This window comes from Passer domesticus, chromosome 5, assembly GCF_036417665.1.
Source record: "Passer domesticus isolate bPasDom1 chromosome 5, bPasDom1.hap1, whole genome shotgun sequence".
NCBI lineage: Eukaryota > Metazoa > Chordata > Aves > Passeriformes > Passeridae > Passer > Passer domesticus.
The window spans coordinates 14,204,567-14,217,042 of NC_087478.1; the positions used below are offsets into that span (position 1 = coordinate 14,204,567).

The window sequence follows — 12,476 nt, forward strand, 5'->3', positions numbered from 1 at the left end:
AGAGCACTAGATTGGAATCTGCTAGGTGACTGAAGAAGAATTAAATCAAACAGTGCAGCCCATTGTTACTAATGCTTAATAATAAAAATGCTTCCTCAATGCAGTAAACCTATTTTTAATTAAAGTGTTCACTATTTTCCATTAGGCCATTTGTACATTTTTATGTGGTTGTCATTTTACCAGCAATTTTATTATCTGTAAAGACATATAGGATTTGTTCAGCAAGTTAATTACTCTCTATTTGTTGCTGATTAATATTTTGCTCACAATAAATCCAGAGTCTTCCTTAGCAGTATTTTCCAAGAGAATTTGTCACTGGAAGAACAATAAACTCTTGAGGGTTTGATTCTGCCTTGAATGAAAAATAGAATATAAAGCTAATCTCAAAAAATTATAGCTATTTCTCTACATACCTTATATGGGTATTTCCCAGAGATGGCACCAGGCAGCACAGTATGATCCAGGCCACTGTGCTGACAAGGCACAACGTGCCCAGTGCAGGTGACTGGGGACAGAAATGAAAGCAGATCTTTCATTTCACCAATTATTTAATGTCTTCTATTGGTGTTAAAACCTTTTTCCTGGAAGGGGAAGTGAGGAGCCAGCTGAATGCAGTTTGGTGTGATTAAATGTTGGTGGGTTTCTGTGCTCCACCCCCTGGTGTCCCATATCTTTGCCATCACTAGGAGGCATGAACCGTTGTGTGTGGTGTTGCTCTTAGGAACTCTGTGCTTAAAAACTTCAAAAGTCTCTGTGACAACATCCTCCAATATTCCAGAGAGCAAAGCAAACTCCTTGGGAGTGGAAACCTAAAAAATCCAACACTGAGGGGGTCTTCAAAGTATTCCACACCTGTATGGCCAATGAACTGATGTTTAACTGCTGATTATGGCAGCAAGCATGTCCCACTGAGAAACCTCCCACTCAGCCCCAGTATCCAAGGCAAATATCACACATTTTGCATCCTGAGATGCTGTTTGCTGACCCTGAGGGAGACGTTTTTGTTTTGCCATGTTATTAAAAACCTTTTCACAACAGGACTCTTGTAGACTGTGATGCATCCCATACTTCAGACCAATGAGTCTGCCACAAAACTCCTGTAGGGCTTACTGATAGCAGGTGTCATGCCATGAGGAGGTGCAGCACCAAGCCATGGTGGCAGGAGAGGTAAATAAAACATGTTGCACCCTGTGCTTTCACTCCTTGGTGTCTGCCTCAGACTTGGGCTTTTCTCCTTTGCCCTCAAAGTGGCATACATAAAAGCCACTAGATTGTATCAAGATCCCCTTTGTGTGAGTTTGGATGAATGGCCTCTGCAAGTACCTGTGAACATTCTTATGGAAATTGGAACGAGAAAACAACAGTCTAAAGACTGGACAAAGTCTGTGGAGTGTTCCCAAAGACTGCTGGGCTCTGGAGACTGACAAACCTGGTGAGTCCACAAACCCAGTGAATTCAGGACACTCAGCATCCACACAAGTCACCAGCACGTGCTGGCCTCACCAGTGGTCTGTGCTCCTCAGTCTGCAGGAGGCTGGCAGGAGCTTACTGTGGACATAACCTACAGCACATACACTGCTGAGGAAAACGACTCCCTCAGGGGATCCACCAAAAGCAGCCCAGAAGCTGGCAGTGCCTCTCGTGACCCTCTGCTCCTGAGGACGTGGCTGGGATGGTGTCCCAGCTGCTTCTCCCAGCACTGCCCATGAGGATGTGCACATGCTGGGTGGAAGCCATCAGCAGCTGATGGCAGAACCTCATGAGAGAAACATGGACTCTAAGTTCACAGTTTACATTCCCCCATCACATTAGAGGAAAGCTGTTGTACAGAAAGGGGACAGGCAATAATGATTTTCTTGTTAAATGTAAAGTTCTGAAAATATTTAATTGTTAGTGGTGTGACCTACTTGCCCACGTAAAGGTAATCACATTGTGCAAAAGGCATATGCTGCCCTAGCAAACACATTGGCTGCAGGAAACATAAATGGATCCACTTCAACGGGGAAGAAGAAAAGCATATGTTAGTCTTCAAATTAAGAAAACCTTGTATTATTTATTAAGGTCAAGCTCAGAAATCCTGAGACAGCTGCAGAATAGCTGCTTGATGTCTGTCAGTGCAAAAATGAATGTTTTAAAATTAATTACAGGGAAAGCAAGCCATTTGTTTAAAAAGTCAACATGTTTCTAGTTGGCAAAATATCCTGAAGTGATTTCAAATCTGTTAGCATTTTCATTTTTGTTATTACATTTTAAAATGACTGGAAGAAAAAAAAAATTTTCAAGAGCTCAGATGGTGACAGAGGCAAATTTCTGACAGAACTGGAATTCCCCATGCAGAAACACTCATACACAATGGTCTCTCCTGACTCAGTAAAAGCTGATAGCAAACTGTACATTCCTCTGTTAACATACCTTAAGTGTTTAATACAGAATTTAGTTGTGGGTTAGATACTGCAGACCATTCTTAGTTTTTCAATATCAGATTTTTATTTTAAATGCACCTTGTCAAGTTTCCTTCAGATAGTGGGATAGATTTAGCCCACAGATTTATTTTTGAGAACAGCAGGAATAGGCATCGGTCCCTTGGTATCAAGTTCCAGCCTTGTGGATTTGGGATGAAAAAGATGGGGAAATTACAAATATTTATATAACTCTGAGATTTTAGATAGCCATTTGCTAGCATTTTTGCACAAAGGAAAATCTGAGTTTTTATAGGATGATGTACAGGAGGCCCTTGATGTCTGCAGCCCCGGCAGTGCACACTACTGGCAGTGTTTTCAGTGAGGATGGCTGTCACTAACAGCCACCCCCTAACACAGACTAGGCACAGGCAGGGATTTTTAACTGAGTGCTCAAAATTACCTTTACCTTTTGTCAGTAGAAGGAAGAAGGGAATAAATCTTATTTTAGACAGAAATAGTGATGAATGATTGGAGAATATCTTCTGGACATGGGGTGTGTCCACCCTTAGAGACATGTCCAGAAGACGTCCAGAGCTGGGCACTGTGTACGTGCTGATGGTGCAGCTCATTCCTGGCACTCCATGGTGCTGGGCTCTCTGGGCTCAGAACAAAGCAGACATCAGCTGGTCTTCTCCTCATTCATGTCCCCTGAAAGGATCTGGCTGTGCTGGCACTGCTGTGCTTTGTGACCAGGGGATGCTGTGAGATGCCACCTCAGGGAGCACCACTGCTAATGGGGGACAACAAAAGTGCCATTACTACTCCCAGGCTTTAACCATGACTTACCCTTCAAAAAGCAAGGTGAGGTGCCCCACATGCTGTCAGGCACTTGTTCTTTTATCTTTTCCCAGGAAGAGAGGCGTGCTTCAGTTCAAGCTGCTACTTTAGTTGCTTGAGGTACTTATTTTCCACTTGCCTGTTGATGGCATTTATTACAGTTATTTGCATATGCACTATGCTTATCTTGAGAGGAGGACAGGTCAAAGAAATGTGCTCTGAATCTATAATGGCAAGCAGCATGGACTTTTCCTGTTCCTAACAGGCTCTGAAAAATTGTGTTTGGTTCTGTGATAAGCTTTATCCTTTCTGCACAGAGCATGGTTGTCTAAATGACTGATTTTTTAGGTCAATAGTAGAAAATTAACATTAAAAAAATTACTTCAAGACAACTCAAGATTGAAATCTTTCAAAGTTTGAATCACATTTAGAAAGTTTGTTTTAGGGCAGGTTGCAAATTTTTGACTGGTTTCATTTTTCTAAGGGCTTTGTGAGAGCAGGAAGCAGCCTGGCAGGTGGAGCAGAGACCAGTTTTCCTCCCTCTAGATCTTGACAGCAGCAAGGCTTACCAGGTCTGGGAGTACACCCTCCCTTCATGAGCCTGGCACTTGTTTGTCCACACACAAAGCTGCCTCTCAGCAGAGGAGACAGCACTAAATGTCCCTGTAAAACACAGAGATCACGTGCAACTCCAAGCCCAAGTGAAAATCATTATTAAAGCAATTTAAATTTTCATGTTAAGATGATTTTTAGGCTTTGATTCCCAATGTTGAGGCTGTCCCCACGACAGCAGGCTGGCTGGGGAACATGTTGTGGGGCTAATAGCCCCTTCTGGGTCTGCCTGGATGAACCCCATCCACAGGCCCTCCTGTGCAGCAAAGTGAGCTTTGAGCAGTAGACCATGAAGATCATGTTTGGTCTTGGCTATGCTTATCCCTTGTTCCAAGCTGGCTGTGTTGTAGGAGGTGAAAGTCTCCATGCCCCCAGGTCAGCCAGGCTGGCAGTGTAGGTACCTCTGAGACAGGAGTGGGGAAAACAAGATGCTGAGACCACCTTGTCTGTGAGCCCTGGGCTGAGGCCACAAGGGGTTTGGCAGGACCCAGCAAGGACACCTTTGCCTTCAATGCAGTTTGGTGCTTGGGCCACTCCAGCCAGCAGTAAAGCATTACAGAAAACACATCTGACTTTGGCAGGATCAGTCAGAAGCATTCTCACACCTCACCCCATCCCTTAGTAGATTCACAACCCTTACCAGCATTCTGCTATTTAAAAATTGAATTAACGTACCTCTTAGTTTATCACAAAGCCATTGGCAAAAATGTTTGTTTACGAGGGGCCCAGGAGAGGTGCCCATGGAAGTCATGCCTGGTGTGTCCGTGTTGGCATGGAGCACGCATCACGGTCCTGCAGCCAGCTCATCAAAGTGCAGAAACAGGAGCTCTGTGTCACAGCCTTTCCGAAATGTGGTGCTGACCTCATTCCTGCAGCCCATGAGGCCTCTCATGCTGCTGTAAATGGAAATGACCTTTGTTAAAGATCTTATGTTCCTGACAAATCCCTCATAGCTGTTACTTATTCTTCATTATCTTCTGGGTATTTACGGATGGTTGGATTATTTCTTCCAATTTTAGGAGAAGAAGATAAACTGGCAAGACTGTAATTCCTCAGTTCACTCTATCCCTCATCATAAAGATATGATGTACCCCAACTGTACCCATCCTCTGGTTTCCAGTGATTAGCCTCTAATTGCTGTCAGATGTGTTTCATCTGGTTTTCAAAATTACCTGTGAAATTTCATTAGCTACAGAGAAATTTTTGGGAAAAAAATCAATTTAACGATTTCTCCTCTCTGCAGGTTTTCTATTTCTACCTGAATTCATAGCCTTTTTCACTCTTCTTCCAGGGAATGCTGAGGCAAAAAAGAAACAGAACAGTCTTCTCAGTATCATTTACAAATAGTTTTGTCTCCCTCTGAGTAGAAGACCTACTCTTCCTTTCATAATCTTCTCACTATTAATCTAAACCTAGTGTATTTTCTTGTTACCTCTCATGTCTCTTGCTAGATGTATGACATTTTATGCCTGCACTATTCTTATATGTGACATGGTGTCTAGCCCCATATACTTTCAATATACCATCTATATGAGATCACTGAAAAACTCACGATTTAATCTCATTGTCTTTATGATGCTTTCTATTTCTCACCCTTTTCTTTTAATGTGCAGATTTCTCTGGTATACTGATTAGTAGGCACATACATTAAGACTTTGTTAAAATATTGGCCAAAATAGACTTCACAGTCTGAGCAGAGTACAAACTGTTTACTCAGTGGTAAATATGCCAACAAGGTCAACAGTGTGGTAAACATGAACATCTGCTGAAGGAGTGAGTAATGGAGAAAAGCTCTCCAAGGCTTGCACAGTGCTCATATGATAAGGGTGGAATGTGAACATAGTGGTATGAGGGCAAATCAGGCACAAAGCCCAGGACATTCTGAGAGAGAAACTAACATATTACTTGCTTTAGTCGAAATGTAAGAAGGAAGTGAAAAACTTCATAAATTTGTATTAATCATGAAATGACTTTTTTTGACATAATGATATCCAGTTGGATGATGCCACATGGTATGATGATCACATAGAAGACTCCCTGGCATTGCAGTAAGGTTTGGAGATACAGAAACAGCTTCACAACCATTCATATTGAATTATCTCCCTTCAGATTTGCAATACTGTTCATCCTGGCTGCAAATTAAGCTGCTTTCCATACCTCCTGCCCATTCCTCACAGTCCTGCCTCAGTGGTTCAAAAGCTCTAGTGCCAGCAACAAGCTTCCTCCTGCTCTCTCCTTTCATGAACTCAGCACAACCAAGCCCATGTGTCCCAGTTTGTGAATCCTTCCCTGGCCACGCTTGCTCACACCCACAGCAGAGCATCTCTCTGTCCAGCTGAAGGCACAGAGGAAAATATGAAGGAGGAATAATCAACATATGTAAGGGAATTGGAAAGGAAGGTGCCAAGAGGATGACACCAGGCTCCTCTTGATGGTGTCAAGTAACAAGAGGCAGCAGGCCCAAACTGATGCACAGGAAGGTGCAAGTGAATATGAGGAGGAATTCACTGTGCAGTGACCAGGCACTGGAACAGAGTGCCCAGAGAGGCTGTGGAGTCTCCCTCACTGGAGGTATTCAAGACCTTTCTGGATGCAATCCTGTGCCATGTGCTCTAGGATGACCCTGCCTGAGCTGCAATGTTGGACCAGATGACCTACAGTGGTCCCTTCCAATCTTACCCATTCTGTGAACAAAGCAATCTTCTGTAGCCTTTCCCCTGTAGACCTAACTGCTAGTTATGGTCATTAGTTATTGCTGTTACATGCATGCATAACATAACATTTATGAGTACACATATGAAAAAACAGATAAGCACCCCTATTTTCTAGGTGTACATTTCCACTGCAGGTCTCCTTGGGCAGTGTTCTTGCTGACTTGTACTCATACTCTGCAAAATAATTCAAAATCATCAAACTCTTCAAAATCATCAAACAGGTACTGTACAGGGGAACAAGGTGCTCAGCCCAGGGCAGGGTTCCACAGCAGGGTCTAGATATATGGAAATATCCATTGATTAAATTCAGTAAAAGGCCATGATTACCCAGTTAATGGAAAAATAACTGCATCATTTGACTTGTCTTCATTCATCAGTGGGATAAACTCATTAAGGAAAAAGCAGTTGTCTATGTTTCTGATTTGAGCTATTCACTGCACCACCTAAAACTAGCAAAGTGATTCTTTCATTGTCATTTGCCCAAGGGACTGAAATGCATTATTCTCTTATTTTGCTGTAAGCAAAGTAAAGCTTTAAAATATCTCATCTCCTTATCCATTATTATTCTTTGTCACCATTAAATTGTAGTCATTAAAAGAGTCTAAAAAGGACCATCTTGGTGCTTTCTACTATACTGAAGTTATTTGACCTTCAGCTCAGCGCAAGAGAAAGAAATTGAGACTCCTTGAGACTGTATTAACTGTATTCATTATTCAGCTTGCTTCCATTACTCCCTAAGTGAAGACTTAAAGTAACAAAAAGCAATGGAGAATAAGAGTATTGAGAAGTTTTCTGCCTGCATTTTAATGGTATTCTGTCATTATGAATCGACTCGTTTGATTAGATGGTGGCTCAATGGGTTTTGTGTGTTATGTTTCATTTTATTTCTAAGGATTTTCCATGGCACCTAGCAGTAGACAGAGATAATAAAAGCTCTGCTTTTTTGAAGAACATTTAAAATTATCTTCAAATCTTCTTAGAACCTCTCAGAAGTGTAGAAACAAGAATGAAGGTTAAAATTTAAATTTATTTTCATGTAATATTTATTCAAGGATCATGATCGAAGTACTACAATTCAGAGACTATATAGCAAGAGAAAAGACTTGTAAGGAAGTTTGCTTCAAAGCTTACAGAATACATAGTAGAAACCATACAGCATCTTTGCAAACACCTTTGGAACTCTCTAAAACTGTTGAAAAAAATTAAGGGAATTATATAATCTACTACATCATATACAGCTTTTCTGTCAAGCCAACAGACTAAACTGATTCCTCTGGCCCCATTGCCAGCTGGGGCCAGAGGTCAAGTTTGATGGCCAAGTTTCTCTTCATTCACTTGTTAAATTGGCATGTATCCCCTTCTTCCTTGCACTAGATTTTAGGGTTTTGCCTCCTACTAAGGCAAAGTCTTTTATCTCACAGATCCAAAATTCAAATGACAGGAACCCAGTCTGACTTTGTCCCACATCTGGAATACAAGACTGCCATCTCCACAGTCTCCTCCTCAAGGAGATCAACTTCTTTAGTCTGGGACATTAATGTCTTAGGCAAAACTGTGTTTATCTCTGAAATTTATAGTGCTCCACTTACCTTAGAATAAAGGAGCTGAAGGAAGCAGTTCTACACTTCATATTAGTCCAATAGTGACTGAAAAATTAATAGAACTTTCAAGAAGACAAGAAGGCAGATTTCAGAGAAAATGGATACCCTGTAATTAAATAAAAAAATCAATTAAATTCAGTGGAAACAGCAGAGCTGTAAAATGTCCTTTGGAAAATCACTTCTACCCCAGCAGCTCACAGACTATTTAATCTATTTTGTTGTATCCTTTCCTGTCCCTCCACTAATCTGTTTGGCAAGAGTCAAGCAGGTCATGTTGTAAAGATATAGAGAGACAACGTTGTGTGATACACAGCACAAAAATACTCACACTAGTTGGCCTAAACAGAATCAGGCAATTCAAATAATGCACACAGTGCAAGCTGGACACAGGACCACTGTTCCAGTCTTTCCAAGGTTGGCTCAACCAAAAATATTTGAGTATTTTGAGGCTCCTTTCCTCCCAAAATCCAAACTTGTCACTTTCATTACATGCCTTGCTCCCTTGCTCCTAGTACAAAAATGTCTTCTTCCTAGATTCATAAGCACACTTTGCTTCTATATTCTTGAGCACTGACAAAAAGTAGATCTATTTTACACTTTTTGATAAAAAAGATGTGCATTTTTCTGCCCTTTAATTTAAAAATATTCCAGCTGAAATTAAAGCTGATTTCCCTTTGGTTGTTTTTTTTTTTTGTTTGTTTGTTTGTTTGGGGTTTTTTGTTTTGTTTTTGGGGTTTTTTTGGTTTGGTTTGGGGTTTTTTTTTTGTTTGTTTTGTTTTGGGGGTTTTTTGTTTTGTTTTTTGTACTTGTCTTAGGAGTCAGTATTATGGCTTCTCTATGTGAATCCAGGAGATATATTAATTCAGAGCTTGATTTGCAGCATTCACAACTGGTGTGAGAGAAACTGGATTTGCAAGGTGGGGTCAAATTAAAAATGGAGAATACAAAGTGTGCAAACAGAAGAACGAACAAATTCCAAAACTATAAACAAAGCCTTTATTGCATGCTGGGAGACCCACAAACGAATTTTGAATTTGTTGAATTTTGAATCAGAGAGCAGCATGAGTCAGTGGTGTTGACCCATTGTGGAGAAGGGCACATGTCCTGAGGGTGAACAGACAGCTTGTCTTGAGAGACATAAGGATTAACCCTTCCATGGCTCCCAGCACTGCTGGTGGCCCTGCTGCAGCCCTGTGCTCAGCTGTGAGTAATGTGCCCCCAGGAAGACGTGGTGCAGGCAAGCAGGAGTTAAGAGGATGAAGATGAGAGGTCTGAGGTTCTATCCTTTGCAGGAAAATTGAAAAAATTTGAATTGTATAGCCAGAAGGAGAGGAGAACAGTAACACTCCTCGAGGACAAAAAAGGCTGTTGTGAAGAAGAACGCAATAAACTGGATTTTGGGTCCTAAAAATATCTGTACTGCATCAGACTAAAATTTTGCCTGCCAGGATCATATCTCTGACAGAACCAAAGTGAATGTCTGGGGAAGTAAGAAAACAGGGCAAGTACATGAAAAATACTTTCCCCAAGCACTCCAGCTCCCATTTGTTTTCAGCTTGGAGAATTCCCAACTGAGACTCTCGTGTTTGCTGTGAGTGGGACAAAGGGCCACGGACCTGCCAGAGGAAGTGGCATTTGAGGCTGGTATCAGGAAATCTTTCCAACACAGGACAGCAATCCATGAACTGGCTGGGGAGCCAATATTCCTTTCATCAACACAGAGCAGAGATGCATCATAGGTGGTGGTCCTGCCAAAAAAAAACCAACAAGCCTCCATTTAGAAATAAATGCCAGCAAATTCAAAATAACAGACAGCAGAATTACATGTTATATTCTTCTCTCCTAATACTCTGACCTTCTGCCAGAATGTGATCTGGCCTCTGAATTTACAGAGCTGGCACCCCTCATCTAGAAGGAAGGAGCACAGTCACAAATGTAGAGCAGTCTGTTGGGTTTACACACTGCCAGCTGTGCCACAGTTTGGGAGAGAAACAGAATTAAACTTGCTGCTATTTTGGCAAGGGACAGAAGGAATGAGGTTTCAACAAACTGTTATTGGAAGAAACCACTGAAAAAAAATGTGTAATGTGGGTCTGAGTGGTATGTGTAAAATTGAAAAATTGAACACGTAATCTTATATAATATGTATATTATTATACCATGTTTATGTTTTCAATTAAATATTATAACCTTCCAGCTGGATATTAACATAAAAAATCTATTTGATATTTATACTTTTTAAAATTCAATAAATGATGGTGAGATGATGTTTCTTGTGCAACTTTGGAAAGCTGTTGCACGGACAAAACACAATGGTAAAAATTGTCTATATAGTACATGTATGGTGTATATATATATTATATATATATGTATACACTGTATATATATAGCATATATGTCTATATAAATGCCTATATGTTATATATACAGAGAGTTAAATATTAAAGATTGCTGCCTGTCCCTTTGATAAATCAGAAGTCACAGAGAAACTGAAAAGAAAACATTAAATCAAGGCTTGAATCCTCAGCTCACCTCTCCCTATTATTTCCAGCAGCAAAGTGTGAGCTGGGCTATCACTTTCTATACAGTCCCAAAGTTACATAGTCATTACTGGAGCTGACATTTGCTCTCACTCCATCCATTTCCTAAAGATTATTAACATCAAACAAAAAGTTGGTTTTACACAGTTGATCCTTGACCTTCGCTCATGTTCCCAAGGAGCAGGCTCTTTTTTCAGCAGCTCCAGCCCCTGCTTCCTTCCATGAGTCATCCAGCAAAGAAACACTTGCATTACTAAAGTTATCCTTCGGATCACACTGTGATTGTAGTTTCTCTGGCATATTGTTTGCTCCACTGTGCTTCTAATTTTCTCCTGGAATAGCTGTGTCTGAGGTACAGCATTTGACTACTTGACACTCAAATAATTAAAATATTTTTGGTTTAGTGGAAAACTGGTGAGAAGTGACTAAGTTCAATGTATTCTCATGGATCTGTAAAATTCACATAACAGCTTGCCAGTGTCAGGGGTCAAATCTGCTCCTGCAGGAGCACACAGGGAGGTGGTTTAGTCCCTGTGTTCCTGATATTTCTTTGACAGGACCAGACATCCCAAATGCACCTGGGAATGAATTATGTACATGCTTTTTGTTCCAATGTTTCATAGAGATACCTGAGTGAATAAACACATCTTGGTAAAGAGCCTTGTCTCAGTGGTTCTTTGGGCTGTGGTTCAGCAGCCCTGGGAGCTCAGAGGCAGTTTTAGGGAGTCTGAGAGTCCATCTGAGACCCTAAAAGCATCAACATTTCCCAGCCCCATTTTGGAACTTTCTTGATTTTTTTTTTTTTCTTTTTTTTCTTTTTTTGTGCTCAGTCACACAGTCTGAGCAGCACTGAAAATGGACAAGAGCAGCCTCATCTTCAGCGTACTCAGACTGGGTATTGCTTTGCCACCTAAATACAAGTTTATTGTGGAAAACATCTTAAAACATCTGAAGGTATTTCAAATAATGCACACAGTACAAAGACTGTTTCACTGCATACCACATTAAAGAATCAGATTTTAAAGCTGATTAAAGCAGTGGAATTAGCAGCTAACAGAGTCTCTCAACTGCAGTGCCTAAATTTCCCCTCTATGATCTGGTGGCACAACACGATGGAAGCATCACGTACACAGTTCTTATTTGCTGAGATCACTTTGGGTCTTGCTTTTTTCTACATCTCATAACAAAAACAAAGCATTCAAACAATAAATACGTAAATTCTTCTTTAGGGAAGCAGCAGAAGGGCACAAAATGTAACCCTCTCAAAGGAAAACTGACCTCATGATGAACCTAGCCACTCTCTTCAAATATTGGACTATTAAATACAGGAGACCTGTGATCTGCAAAAATGCACTTGAGAAGTTTTTATGTAACTTGTTTATATGTCACACCAACATTGAGGTCAAGAGGGCTTATATATGAGCCAGAAGAAAAGGAAAGGCATGTGGCAGCAAATGCCAGACACTCTGCTAATGGACTCGAGTGGCCTGGTGGGGAGCAGAAGGACTATTGAGTGATGGAGAGCTCTTGTGACAGCACCAAGGTACAGCAATATGCAATACAACACCTTTCTTTCCCAGCCGGCATCCTGGCATTCCTCAGGAGATGTCTGTGAGACCACATGCTGACCATTCAGAGCATTCCTCATGGATAACAACAGAGCTCCCAGGCACCACGCTCTCCTGACTTTCCCTCCCAGGGTTTTTTCTTTTCCTTCTGCTTTTATAGACTGCCAGGGCAGGATGCTGGACTTGTACTCTATCTCCAGTA

General features: G+C 41.1%; 1 protein-coding gene across 2 annotated transcripts in view; it reads right to left on the bottom strand.

The window, feature by feature from the left end:
• Nucleotides 1-2,021: 2,021 nt before the first annotated feature.
• The window catches only part of ALG10 (ALG10 alpha-1,2-glucosyltransferase), a 50,359-nt gene continuing 39,904 nt past the window's right edge, over nucleotides 2,022-12,476 (bottom strand). Inside the window, exons 3-5 of one of the 2 annotated variants that reach the window (XR_010363464.1) lie at nucleotides 9,783-9,914; nucleotides 8,155-8,272; nucleotides 2,022-4,747 (exon numbers count right to left, since the gene is read on the bottom strand). Coding sequence is in view for 1 of the 2 variants with exons in the window: in XM_064422099.1 (XP_064278169.1) it covers nucleotides 9,900-9,914 (15 nt within the window). In the remaining variant the exon portion in view is untranslated. Of the gene's footprint in view, nucleotides 4,748-8,154; nucleotides 8,273-8,839; nucleotides 9,915-12,476 lie in introns of those variants that run through there. The other variant, XM_064422099.1, reaches the window with a different exon arrangement.